Source organism: Botryllus schlosseri, chromosome 1 (assembly GCF_051294905.1).
Source record: "Botryllus schlosseri isolate E-star chromosome 1, Bs_hap1, whole genome shotgun sequence".
In the NCBI taxonomy this organism is placed as follows: Eukaryota; Metazoa; Chordata; class Ascidiacea; order Stolidobranchia; family Styelidae; genus Botryllus; species Botryllus schlosseri.
Genome location: NC_137236.1, coordinates 39702818 through 39717681, shown reverse-complemented (window position 1 = coordinate 39717681; position 14864 = coordinate 39702818). Strand labels below are relative to the sequence as shown.

Here is a 14864-nt window from a genome sequence, read left to right as displayed (position 1 = left end):
TCATAATAATAACGCGCAATTTCTTCATCTTTCTCCTGACACCGGCCTTGTAGCTGCAAATTGTAAGATGGGTGACTTTATATCGTATTGGGTGGTCTATGCTGTTACAGTATGTATGCGGAAAGTTTCTATTGGCCATATTGAATCTTACTAGCTCCATCTCCTGCTTCAACAGGATACAATTCTCACAAGAAGCCTTTAGGTTGAGATTCTAAATATATCGCCATATGTAGGCCTACAATTCGTTGATGCAGCCCAGAAATGCATTTTGCTGTGGTAGTCCGGGGTGATCTGAAATAAAAACGACCAGCAGACAACGAAAATACATAAATTCACCTTGGTTTCTATGTCCAATATCTAAGTTGCGGGCGTAATCCCATAACAGAGCCATGGCGCAGAGGTGGCTGGAATAGAACCACATGGCGCTCAACAATAGAGACCGAGCTAGCGCAACGCGGGCTATCGCTCGAAGACGCCCACGACCGCCCACGCTGGAGGCGCTTGATAATGGCCCAAAACTGATATCTTGATGTTCCTTTGTTTCCTGTTTTCTTTTGCCCTTTTATTTAATTGAAAGCCGATATATATATATATAATCCCATAAATATCACTGCCAACATGACCGAAAACTACAGCCTCACACATAGGTTCAGGCTGTTTTTGTGGTCTTTTGAGACCAAAATGGATGCCGCAACGTAACAGTGGCATGACGCAACAATGACCTCGCACTTCTTGCCCTTCTACATTCTTCGGGCGTAACCATACCGTATACTTTTTCGCTCTTCATTTTCGCCTTTGGCGGGAGGGATTCGAGCCCCGGCGGCGGCGCGGCGCGGCGCGGCGGCGAGGCAAGCACAGTGCTTATACCCATTAGGCCACGACGCCCTCGAGAGCGGGAGACGATACGCGGCAATTCGAATTCGCACGCTCGCGTCATCCGCTGGAGGTCTCTCGCATAATCCCGCGGTTCCCGCCGTCCGCGAGCGGGCTCGTAGTTTGGGGCCGGGCGAGCACAATGGCACGGGCACTCAAAAATGAACAGAGTAACAATTTTAAAGATTCTAATCGTGTAGTGATACATGATTTCTTAGCGTACTGAAATTAGACGATCCTGTCGCTAAGAGTTAATTTATAGTTTCGAAGTCATTTCCCAACGCGTTGCGGCATACGAAGCGGGGTGCGTCATTGTATATGAGATATCTGTGAAGTCGTGGTCGAGCCGCGGCAACAGTGACAATGGATGCGCAATAGGACTGTTGAAAAATAACCTTTATTTCTGAATCTTGCTGGTTACGTGATTAAATCGATAAAACGACGTACACCAGATTCGAATTCATTCTAACCAATATTCGCGGATTTAGTACAGCATGAAAATTTTGAATTCCAAGCCGTAGAAGTGGAGTGATTTCAAATTTTCTTTGATAAATCTTTGATAATTCCGGGATTATCCTTGATCGGTGGATCATCCCAGAATTATCATCAAAAATGCGCAATTAAACGGGTACGCTCGAAAAATATAGCTGTCCTGTCGCAATTACATTTAATCCGATGCGAAACTGACATTTTATTCGCTGTGGCCACTCTACATGTATAATTTGTATACATTTCAACTTTCCACGCCGTTCTCATTGATAATCGAACACTCGACAGGACTCGAAGCCCAATACACATTGTCGTCTACTTATGACCCGTCGTTTCTAAAAGCTTATCGCTCTTTCAATTTAGAGTCCCAATTTCCAGCGCGGCGCTCGACGCTCAGGCTATCGCTCTCCCCCGTGGCGAGCGAGGGCCGATCAAACTGGGCTTTTGCCGCGTTGTAGTACTGGTTGGCGACGTGGCAGAACCGGGCTGCGGTCATCGCCTGACAGGTCTGAACTGCCCCTCAGACGAGCGCGGGTCAGATGGGGCTGCGGGTCTTGCTAGCTCCGCGAAACGCGGCTTTAGGAAGTAGAAGTGTTAATTTTGCACAGCTCGATCGAGCCGCCCCGCCCGCCGTCGAAAACCGGTCGTTTACGCAGCCGTCTCGCGCGGATCCGGAACTTGCGCGCCAGTCAGCGCGCGAACACGTTCCGCCCCGCGAACCGATTCGGATCGGTCGGCCACTTCCGAGGTCGGCGCCACGGCCCGGGTCACGACGAACACTAGCACAGAAAGCCGTGCCCCGACCGGCGTCGGCCGTCGCCGAGAGCTTCATCGTTTCGTTCGCGTCTGCTCGTTCGGCAGTCGTTGGTTATATACGTACACTACAAAAAAAAATTAGACAAATTGGTCTCAAAATTAGACAAATTTGGTCTCAAATTTAAGAAATGAGGATGATTTGGTCTCATTTTACCACCCACTCACCATAAATGCTATTTTCGACTCAGACAACCATATATATATTGATCTGAATAGTACACGTGAGTAGTAAGTGGCATGTACCTTGATAACTATATCTAGTGAATACCTTGACAACTTAGTACAGGATCATCTCAACACTGCAATTTCTGGTCTCTCTCATCCTTACCCTCCTCCGCTCAGACCACTAACATTGAAAAGGATGCCCCCAAGCAGGCGCGTATCCAGAGCGCGAAAAAGGGGGGGGTTTTGCGTTACGAAATTGGCTATTGTGACGTCATCATTACGATCACTCGTCTCCACACCATGGCGAATATTTAATATATTATAGTTTAATAATAAACAGAGATTTGCGGTGAGTGGGAGATGTACGAATACGATACGGACATTGCCTGAAAATCGCGTTTCTTTTACGGTATGATTGAAAGAAATTCGTAAATGCTCACATTTAGTCATGAGCCGGCAAACGCCGCCCGTCTTCAAGCGCCTAGTTCCGGTCAGAAATGCGCGATTTTGTTGGGTTTTGACGATATTATGCGCACGGTCGGTAGTATCGCAGCGGACGAACAAGCGCGGAATAGGGCGGTAGCATAAACGAGGGCGATCGCCACAGAGAGGTGTGGTGTGAACAGTGTACGTCGTACACGAATGTGTGCTTTTCGATGGCTTTACTAGCCGTACGGCTGAGCGTGTAGTACGCGCGAAGATAATTAGACCTTAATTGCAAGCACGCAAGTCAGTCAACTAATACAGAGTACACACTGGGATAATAACTTGATCGACAGAGAAACTTGTCAGCCGATATAATTAGGTTAACTTTACTACTAGGCCTACTCAATTCTCCCGTTCAGCGACAACATAGGCCTGTATTTGGACGACAGCAAGCCACCTAACAATCGAGAACGTGGATTGCTAGGCTTGTATTTTGAAATGTGAATGTCAATCCTAGGCCATTTCTCGCCAATAATCGCGAATACAATGTGGATTTGAGAAAAGCATTGTCGTGCTGGTGCCGTCGTGTCTGCGTCTCGCTGATCAATCAACACGCCGCGTGCAATTCTTAATTAGGATTTCATGGCGAGCAGGTGCAGCGAGTTCGCGAGCGATGTTGATTGCCGACAACTTCGTCTTTCCAATTACGTATCGCGTCGGCCAATTAGATTAGATTTTCCTAAAATGCGTCTCTCGTTTCAGCAAGGCGAGAGAGAAATCGAGGGAAGAAAGTTGAGAACGTCGGCAATTGCCACAGCTGAAATGTAGCTGAACAAGCGCAGAATTCGTATGGAATTAGCGAATTATAATGACCTATTTTTCCTTTCGACTAATTCGGCGCATAATTCCAATATTTTGTAGGGGTGTTAGTCCCCTTAAATAACATTAAGACGCCATATTCGCCTTTTCATACGTAAAAACGAATATGTTAAACTAATAAATTAGCAAATATTAGAGGCTATATTTGACATCAATTTTTATGATTTTGAAAAGGGGGGGTCCCGACCCCCTAAAACCCCCCCCTGGATACGCCACTGCCCCCAAGGCACTGTTACTATTTTCGATCAATTTCTGCCTTACTTTTGAGACATAAAGTACTTGGTAAGACTAATTGGTCTTTAAGACATTTTTTCATAAAAAGTCACTTTAAGATAATAAGATATAAAATGTCTTATTTTTTTTTGTAGTGTAGTATTCGGTAATGTGTAATCCCCATGCATTCCTCCCCCGTGCATTTCTAGCACGAAAAAAACAGCACAATCGAGCATTCATTATGCCAAACTTAACATTTTCATTCCCTTCAGTATCCAAACCCGATTAGGCGATTAAATTCCATTTGACAGGGCGAGCGAAACAGACTTGCTTTTCGGTGGATATTTGACCATGTGACTGGCTATTTCTCACGCTATATTGCAATTTAAATGAAAACATTCGTACTGTATGTGAACTTGAGTTAGAATAGAAATGTCACCTAGAGCTCGAGTTATCATGAGTTCATCGAAGCTCATCATTTTGACGTCTTCCCCTTCCCCATTCAGTTATCATACACAATCTTCAACTTTTGCCCCACTGCACGGATCTAGTACCGGTAATCGTGAAGGAGCAATAATCTGATGTAGGCCTACCGGTAGTTTAGGTTTATTGTAGGAACGATTGCAATTTTCAAAATCATATTTGACGTGAACAGCAAATTTGCAACCGTTTCAATTATGATATACCGTATATCTGAAGCTGGTAGACGTCACATTGGTGTGATAGACTTTTCCGTCTCCACAACAGATATTATACCAATGTTAACTCTGTGGGTGACGCTTCAATTCCTCCACAATTGCTAACCTGTTTATGTAAATTGCAAAATTAGTTTACCAGGCGGCCTTTCACAGATCACACCCACAGTTTTCACTTGTCATTCGAAATATATTCAAGTATACTGAAGGCGAATTGGCACAGGATAATTCACTGTAATCAGTTTTCATCATCGTTGTTTATAAATGAAGATAAAAGAGTGTGTATGCCTTACTGCGATACTGCTCTATGAAATATGAAAAGTTACCATTTGCGTGTGCGATTGGATAAGTGAATCTCACACATCGACACAGCCAAGTTATATAATTATTAAGTAAAATCGCTGTTGTGCAGGGATGCGAATTGTGTTTTCCCACACGATTAAGTTCGGTCCAGCCGATGAGTTTGTTGCTTTTTCGGGTAATCATGACATTTTTCGACTGCATCGGTCATTTACGCCAGACCGATATTAATTATTATGTTTCTGTATCTGCCGACTTGTAGCACGGCCCACTTCTAGGATTTTTGTAGCCGATAAGGTTGAAAATGAACGGTATCGCTCCGGTTTCCAGGCACATGCGTTCAGATGTAGCTGCGTCCGTGTATATTAATGGACTGCCCTAGTTCGTTTTCGGCTGTGGTGCGGATCCTGGTATTCGCTATGTGTATTAAGTGACAGTGTTGGGATGACTCGATTAAAAGTCAGACTCGAGTCACTCTTTTCGTATGACTTAACTTGACTCGAGTCACTTTGCAAAAATGACTTGACTTGCCGGTTTAAAAATGTGGATTGACTCGTGACTCGGAGCAAAATTTACGAGGCAATTTCAAGTCATCAAGTAACGGTGTCGATCAAAATGACGGATATTGCATATATTCGGATTGTTCTCGATACGCTGGTGTAACTTAGGAGAGTGAGCAATCAGTCAAAGATTGTGCGTTTTACTGGGCGGGCCTCCATTCCTCTATCACGAATAAATTGACCGAAAACGAAGTGATTGGAGCTCCTAACTATAGTAGTAAAATAATCTAATGGCAAAATATCTCTCTTCTATGGACTGTTCAATTTCTTATTCTAGGATTTTATAATAATAATTATCGAAAGAGTTAGCCACTGCAATTACTATTTTATTCAAATCCAATTTTTTTTACTGCAATAACTTTGCTTCTACTGGTTGGAATAGAGCTAAATTTGGTGTGCATCATCTCTACTGACAGTCTAACAATTTTATAGGGTCTGCAAAAATATGAATTTTTCTAAGTTTTATTTTTTAAATAATAAATTCAAGACTTTATACAGCAAGAAACTCACTTCTACTGGTTGGAATTGAGCCAAATTTGGTGTACAGCGCTGTTTTAGCCAAAACAATAATTGTATAACATAGCCAGTGAAATTTGAAAAATGAATTGAGTAGGCCTACAGTGCTCATTTTGGTCGGCACAGGCACTGAACTCAGGTATGCTTCGTATGCCGTGCATAGCTAGGAATTTTTTTCGGTATGCGGCATACCCAGAATTCCATTAGGCATGTAACTGCATGACTAGTTAGTGGATTGTGCGATTTAGAAATCAGCAATGTATTTCGTAATGCTGCTGCTCAGCAGCAATACATTGATCGAATGCGAGTAATTATGCGAGGAAAAAAGACCGAAACCTCAATACTAAAATGATGTCAATTTGTATAGGCCTGAAATGTAGCAATTGTCCTGCTGTGTTGAAATATGGTATCTGGCTCGCCTGCCGGTACTATTGCGTCTGCTGTGATTGTGATGTCATACTGTCACAAGACATATAACACGGGCGGACTTAATTCAAATACATACTGGCTGTAAACAGAATCAATCGGCGCGATTGACTTTTATTTGCAGTAATACCAAAAACACAACGATCGGAAGATGTGTTGCAGGCTCCTCTAAAATTATTGTCGCTAGTGAACAGGGTCCAGTGCATGGAACTTAGTTTATTAGCCGTCTTCGAGAATGCATATTCATTTGTTCCCGAGGCGGACTGTTAGCGTAATGCGTATTGATGGAAGATTGTGAGCTCGTAAATCAAGTGTACACTGTAGGCTACAGTCGGACTGGCTAGTTATCTTACGCTAGATGTCGAGTATATATAATAATCATACGTGCAAGTCATAGGCGCCGAACGCTAATTTTCCTTAGGCATGCGAGTTCGATGACGTCACAAAGGAAGACGTCATGATCCGACGGAATTGATAATCAGGGATAATATAGCATCAATTCATGAGGGTTAAGTGCCTGCATAAATGCCGATTATGCAATATCTGCCTGTTAACAAACTTGCGCATGTGATAAGCTTGTCGACGAGTCCGCAAGTGCTGTCAATTAGCGAGTCCCTGATCGCTAGCGAACAATTAAATACGCTGCTTATCGACGCGTATTACGTAACCTCAGCGACGATTTGCGCAAGGCAAAATGTCAGAGTTGTTATGGAATCTGTTTTATAATGGCACCTATTTCAGGTTGTTCAAACCTTTCCCTCTTTTACAACTCAAGCCTTGACAGTTGACACACATCTTCTGATGGTTATGTTTAGGTATTAGCGGGATTCACTTACGCATGCACGGCGCACTCACAATCGCACATGTCTGCGGACATTCGATGCCATTCAGGTCAGCGATGTCGCTCTTTAATTACAATCGCTAACCAACAAACACCTAACGGCATTGTCACCAAGCCATCGAAAGATGGGAGCCAACGCATGCTCGACTCTAGACGCGATAGTTGGCCAGCGATGATATCTTTCGTACCAGGCCTGTTGCAGATGCGATTGTGTAGGCAAGCGATAATATCGTGTGCACCAATGCAGATGCGAATGTGCAGGCAGCGATGGCACCGGGCCTACTGCTGATGTGATTGTTCATCATGCTCAAGCGACTGAAACTAGGCTTGTAGGAGACGCGATAAAGCAGGCAAGCGTCCCAAGCGATGATTGCCGAACGCACGGCAATCAATGACACAATTTCGCGATCATCTCAGCGGGAGATCGCGTCGCGTTATATTGTGCACAGACAAATCTTGTTAATTGGCAACGCGCTTGTAGCTAATTGGCCGCGCGCAACGGGTTACCTCGCTCACATAAGCGGTAGCAGGTAATGTCGTAAACGGAAATACATTGCGATTCGTTCTAAATAACACAATCGGGGATTATGCCGATTCATGCCAAACCGAATTCTAGGCATGCCGCATGCCTAAAAAAATGTCTAGGCATGCCTGGCATGCCTTGCATGCCCAGGTTTGGCGCTTATGGTGCAAGTTCAGTAACACGACGAAGCTAATGCGATGGATGTATTATCGGGATTGGGGCGTGTACTTAAAACCTAATAAATTGATGCTACCTTGGAAATTTTGAAATCAATTCAGCAGGCGGCCTGCTTAATAGTATCGTAATTTTGTCACCATATACATTATACAACCGAATATTGAACGTTTGCGAGTCGGCTAATTCGTCAATTCTGACTATCATGACGTCACCCCTTTATGCCGTATTACATTCAAATCCAAATTTCTCGACTGCAATAACTCCGCTTCGACTGGTTGAAATTGAGCCAAATTTGCTGAGCACCGTTTATAGACAACCTAACAATATCATCGGGTGAACAGAAAATCTTGAACAAATTTTTATTCATTTTTAAACAATAAATTCAAAACTTTGTTCTCTTGTACCAATACGGCTACTGCTTGGAATTAAACCAAATTTGGTGTGCAGCCTTCAACTAGGCAACGTAACAATTTTATCAAGTAGCCAGTACAATTTGAAAAATAGTCATTTTTGAATACTCCTATTGCAAGTATGCCGTTTAGGCCTACTAACAATACAGGATAACTGCAGCATACTCACCATACCCTGGTTTAACGACTATGGCTTGTACAACTCCTATGTTATATCGTTGCAAGGATGAAGGAATTTGATTCGTATGCCCACGTCAAATGCAGAAGCGACATCTAATGCGAACATTTTGACATGTACGAGTGACTGGTGATTGCGTGTATCATAGCTAATAGTTTTATGGCTTGTCTGTCAAGCATCTGTACAGTAGGGGTGTTAAAAAATGACTCTTTTCTCAAATCATACTGGATACTTGATAAAATTGTTATGTTACCTAATCAACGGCTGCACACCAAATTTCGTTCCATTACAACCAGTAGCCGTATTGCCACAAGAGAAGAAAGTTATAAATTGAGGCTATTATCTAGAAATATATAAAAAAAAAAATTTCTGTTCACCCCATGATGTTGTTAGGTTGTGTACAGAAACGATGCTCAACAAATTTTGCTCAATTGCAACCAGTGTGAGCCAGGGTTGTAACCAAGTCACATGGTTCCGAGTCACGAGTCAATCTTACTTTTGTGGTTTTGACTCGAGTCGAGTCGAGTCATTTTCAATTCATCAATGACTCGAGTCCGAGTCCAAGTCACCGTTTAAAGGGTCAAGTCCGAGTCATAGTGTTATGACTCGAGTCGAGTCCAAGTCACAGTATTGAACTCATGTTCAGCTCATGTTTTCAATCCTGCTTGGGTGATATCGAATTCCTAGCTTGGCAAACACGCTCATTTTCTCCCTATCAGAGTTTTGGCACGTGTTTATTTAGGCCGTTAACGGACAGGTCCTGGCCTCATTTACCGATGCTACAGATAACTTCACTAAGTTAGAACGTAAAATCAAGTATCTGTCTTGTCAGTCTGATACATCACCAATTCAAGCATTCAGTTTTTATGATAAGCACATCGACGATAGCTCAACAATTGCTGATAGAGAACCAACGAGTTCACGGAGATACCAGCTGATAGAGAATCAGCAGATGTATGTTTATGTATGTGTATTTACACCAAGCCAGCATGCTGTAAAAGCGTGCATGCAGCGATGTGCATTGTGCAGTGACAAAAAAACAGCTACCTTTTGATATTACTTAAGGTTTTCCCAATTGCTTTACAGACTACATCGCAGCATCAGCATTGGAGAAATAATTGTACAATGGGGCTGTTTGAAAACATTTTTTCAAGTTTTCCGGCTACTCCTTGAAATTGTTAGATTGCCCGAAAAAAATCAAATTTGGCTCAATTCCAACCAGTAGAAAGCGATGCTATGAAAGAAAATTTTAGATTAATTACAAATAGAGATTTTCGAGTTTTACCGGCTATCTCATGATATTGTTACATTGTGTAACAATATGATTCATAGCAAATTCCAACTAGAAGAAATGAAGTTATTAGAGTAGAATATTTTGGATATGAAAAATAGTCGGCTTACTACTACTATGTGATTATATTATATGAAAGAATTTCTCACTAAAAATACTTCATTTATTTTCAAATCCAAAATTTTCTCCTATCATATCATTGATTCTTCTTTTTAAAATTGAGCTAGATTCAATGTTCTTTTTATGCAACGTAATCAAGTAGCCACCGAGTAAAATAAAAAAGAAGTTACTTTTGAACAGTCCTATTCTACAAACATCATGCAGCATTAGCCATTCATTATTACTCACGTGCACAATGCATATACCTAACAAAACCTCAAATACACAGATGGTATTGTGTGTTTTCACAGACAGCATATCACATCAATGATGAGTTACACTTTAAAAATACCAAAGGGGAAAGGAGATCCTCAGATATATTAGAGCGGCATGGCCTAAGAATAAATCCAGCTCTACTGAATACACGTTGCACTGGTGCACTAGATGCAGGAATTAATAAGCATTTTTGAACCATACTGAAGAGCATATGATACTCATTCTTTCGAGTCGCCCAAAATTGCAAAGGATCATGGTTTCAAATCCACACATAAGCTTATCGGTCTCTTCCTATTACGTGACTATCTGAGTCATTGCGTTGGCTCCAATTGAACTTTGCCTCGATTGTTTGCTTGTATAATTGAAAAGTCCTAAATACTTTGATTGCGGAGGATCTAGTACCTCTTCGTCAGATGATTTTGTACCTTGGCTGGTGATCCTCTATGAATGAGTGTCAGGCCCAGTCATCATCAACTCGATTATTTTCTGCCGCAGTGCAATTCGGGATTGTTCTGAGTAATTTAGATCCATAAGCTAATGGAAAGCAAATTTCGGATCGAACACGCATGATGTGAAGAAGATGGTTTCACCAAACGGTTTGGGATTACCGATAGGCCAATCCAAAGACCAATCAGTTGTGATCATGTTCACATTTACAAACACTGCTGCAAAACGCTTTAAAATAGAATTTTTCAATGCTTCCTCCAATGCGCGCAAGTAATTGACAGTGATAGCGTGCCTAATTGAATGGTTGCAGAGTGAGAGAGAGAAGGGTTTGTAGTTGGTACTACCCTGATTGGCATTGGGACGCAACAATGCTATCTGGCGAAACGAGAGAGTAGCTCAAGAGCAAAAGAGCCAGACCGCAATATTGCGTCCCAATGCCGATCTCCATAACAATGAAAAATTCGAGGCTGATTGTGGGGGCTCCAGGGCCACGAGCGGAATAACATTTATGTTTTCGTAATCAGCGCAGAGTAAGCTTTCGATTGATACCCGTTTTACCAAATTTAATGATCGCCAAGCCGGTCGAAAATGACCTTCAAATTGCCTGTAGCCAAATCGAAATTGTGACGTGAATCAATTTCTGAGGCGTGAGATTTGGTTGTCGACGCCATATAAGACACTATGGTACCATTGTATGTTGTATTTGCGGCGGCATATCTGATATCAGACGAGTGCAACGAAAGCAGTGGTGTCAAATAGCGATGTCGGCACAATTCGTGAGATGTGTTGAACTAGCCATTACGATTCGCAAATTTATTCATCTTCAAGTCATATAAAATAAGCCGAGTCATTGACTTGGGTCGAGTCATGCGTAATGACTCGAGTACAAGTCGAGTCAATCCAAATATTGACTCGAGTCGAGTCGAGTCATTTTCCCATTTCAAGAAAATGACTCGAGTCAAGTCGAGTCACAAAAAAACGTGACTCGAGTCTGACTCGAGTCATTACAACCCTGGTGTGAGCGACGGTATTGTAGTTAAAAAATTTGGATTTGAATAAGATAATATTTACATTGGTCGGATTACTATTTTATTCATATCCAAATTTTTGAACTGCAATAAATCCGCTTCCACTGGTTGCAATGGAGCGAAATTTGGTGAGTAGGCCTACCGTTTCTGTTCACAACCTAACAATTTTAGGGGGTGAACACAAAATTTTGAAAAAAAAATTATTTAATTTTTACATAATAAATCCAAATATTTCTTCTCTTGTAGCAATGCGGCTACTAGTTGAATTTCGTATGCTGAGTTTTTTAGCCAACCTTACAATTTATCAAGTAAAGAGTGAAATTTGAAGAAAAATGTTATCTTTGAACACCCCTACTTAGTCCTGTAGAATTTGGGTTCAACCTAGAAAAAATTCTTATAAAGACGTATTATATACCGTTGGAAAGATAATTTTATCAGCTTTTCAATGATGGGTTTTGTCATTTTTTTTACCTTGGGGAAAAAAAGATATGACCAAAAACGTGCCAGGGGATAAAGCACGATTTTGCCTAACATTATAATACAATTATAAGCTAAAATACGATGAATACGATACCTTAATAACAGAATACAACATTATAAATTGGCACATTGCTATCAGCAAAGCAAACTAACAATCGGACAGCAAAAAAATGAAACATAACTTTATTAAGAAGTATTTATCACACGTTTAAGGGGGTAAAAGTTGACCGATACGGAGATAATAGGCGAGATTTCACCGAAAGAAAGGGTTTTTCTTCTATAAGCAAGGTCATAGTTAAACCAACTATAAAGATGTAAAAACGATATTTACAGTTATAAGTTCTAATCAAACATCAACACATTTCCATCAAAATCATGCAAACTCATCCGTACAATGTCTCTCTTCTTCCAATTCGTCATCAAACACGACTGTAGTGTTTGTGCATGTCATTCCGCAACATTCCTTGCATGACGATGTGCATGTTAATCCTGCTTTCCGACAAGAACAGCGTCTGTTACATGATCCCTTGCAGCTGCATCGAATGATTTTCAAGACATCTTCTGGTGCAGCAGCTACCTCCGTCATCACTGGAGAAAACATGTCATCCTTCTTTTGCCAACCCCATGACAACGGGTTCAAATCTGAGTTGCTTAAAGTTCTCCAAACCTTCAGCTGGTGATATACTCTTAAGGCCATGGTGATATGCAGCTCGTGGTGATGGTGGAGGAGAGCTGGATCAACGTGAGAACGATTAGACATGACCATTTCCTCGTACTTCTGTTTCCTGATTTGCTGTAAAGTATACGTAGACGAGTTAAAAAGTTCGAAGAACCTTATCGAAGCCCTGCCAACTTGGTCTGGAGACACGTCGTTTTCGTAGAAAACATCGGCAACATTTCGCAAGCTGGTTGAGTTCAACTTCTCAAATACAGATATCTTGCCGAATTTATGAACTGCTGAAGTTGTATCACAGCCTGTAAATGCATGCGCGAATAACAAGTACTCCAAAACAATAACATCTACCTTCGCAATAATATCTCTAACTCTGTAGCACCGTCTTTGCTGGCAGTTTTTCCCTCTTGTAATGTTTGTCAAGAAGATATCAGGATAGTCGCGGTGCATAGCATGATGCACTAGCAAGCAAAGGACATCAGTATCGTCGGAGTACACAGTTACAGGTTTCCCACCTACCGAATCAAAAGCAACTTGAACGATTGTTGTATCTGCATCACTAGGGCACAAACTCCAGTTGTTTCGATAAAGCCGCCACGAATCTTTGTTTGTTTGTATAGTTTGAGAAAAATATGTTCCTTTCAGTTGGGCATGGATTTTGATTATTTAATTCAACAGTTTGAGACGTCGTACCAGAGCGTTTTTGATGGGTCGAATCTTTGGTTGACACCCTGTAGCCATCAAAAACAATAACATTGGTGCCCAAATGCTGAAGAAAACCAATGTATTTTTTGAAAATCTCATGGAACTTCTCATTCTTCTTTCAGTCACGACACCACAACAAGGCACCGCCATCAATAATTTTTGTGGAGTCCGGTTCTTTAGTCATTTCCACTTTGTCCAAGACGTATGACTTTAGTTTTGATTTTTGCGCAGTTCGTAGAACTCCATCTTTGAACAGTGACATTGGGTACGATGATAACTCGTAGAAGAAGTAGTCTGCAATTTCGTTTTCTGGCTTTCTCTCTATGACAACAACCAATCTCAAAAAGAGTATTAATGGATCAATGGTGATAGTATCATGGTCAATTTTCGCACTGGAATAAAGGCTCTGTATAGTACGTATTTGCTTCTTCCTCTTGAAGGAACAGTTCGTAAACGTTTTGCCATCAAGTTCAGCTTGGATAGACGCCCCTATCTCCTCAGCTCGGTCACAGGTCACACTGCTGTTGCTATCCACCAACCCTGAGTCTAGAGCCATAAGCTGAACTCCTACTTTAAATGGATTGTGTGAACGAAACCAGGTTTGTACTTTTTCAAAATCTTCATTATCGCGTTTGATTCTTCCAGCAAATGCCTCTTTGTGTTTATCATCATAATTTGACAATGACGTGACTGTACTGAGTGCATCTGTCACTTCTGCACACCTGTGCATGGTTTTAGTCCACACCCTTAATACATTATCGGTGATGCCCTTGCCGATGACTCCGCCTTTTCCCTTTAAAGATTTCATGAGAATCTGTTCAATAGACAAATCAGTCCAGATTCCAGCCCATTGTTTGTTAGAACGCCTGACGGTGTGATTAACGTGCATAAATTGCTGGTAGACATCTGGGTGACTTGTTTCCAATTCTGCAAGTGTTTGAAGATACAGGCGACATGTTTTTGCATAATTGTTGTGGCCTGTAGCAGCAAATAGGTTCAGCATGCTTTTTGACGCATATATGTGTAGTAACCAGTCGCTTGTTTTCTCTGCTCGAATAAACTCCTGCACAACTGAAACGTAATTAATATAGCTCAACCACAGAGCTGATGTACGTGATTCCTTTGTGAGCTGCTCCTTTTTTTTCGTGACGAATGCCAACATCTTATGCGCAATGTCGTCATTATTGTGATCAGAAGGACTGTCTGAGTCATACAATTTCTCCAAGGCACTCTGCTCTCCGGGCGCCAACTCACTCCAAAATTCTTCCAACAAAAGGGACAGAAGAGCTGCTGCGCATAGCAGATGACCTCGAACAGCGCGGGAGAATGCCTTCCCTGTAAACATGTGCCTTACAGTTACAGGAATGTATACTGTTTC

General features: G+C 41.8%; 2 protein-coding genes across 4 annotated transcripts in view; one reads left to right on the top strand and one right to left on the bottom strand.

Moving 5' to 3' along the window:
• The window catches only part of LOC145436402 (uncharacterized), a 493503-nt gene that overhangs the window by 283425 nt on the left and 195214 nt on the right, over nucleotides 1-14864 (top strand). The window lies entirely within an intron of this gene.
• LOC145449630 (uncharacterized) lies at nucleotides 11990-13346 on the bottom strand. The gene is made up of 2 exons (XM_080328028.1): nucleotides 12776-13346; nucleotides 11990-12696 (listed from the first exon to the last, which is right to left on the bottom strand). The coding sequence occupies exons 1-2, from the start codon at nucleotides 13229-13231 to the stop codon at nucleotides 12694-12696; spliced, it is 459 nt and encodes a 152-aa protein (XP_080184154.1). The 5' UTR covers nucleotides 13232-13346; the 3' UTR covers nucleotides 11990-12693.

Bases quoted from the DNA above. Each gene is read 5' to 3' on its own strand.
- LOC145449630 (XM_080328028.1), bottom strand. From the start codon at position 13,231: ATGCACCGCGACTATCCTGATATCTTCTTGACAAACATTACAAGAGGG.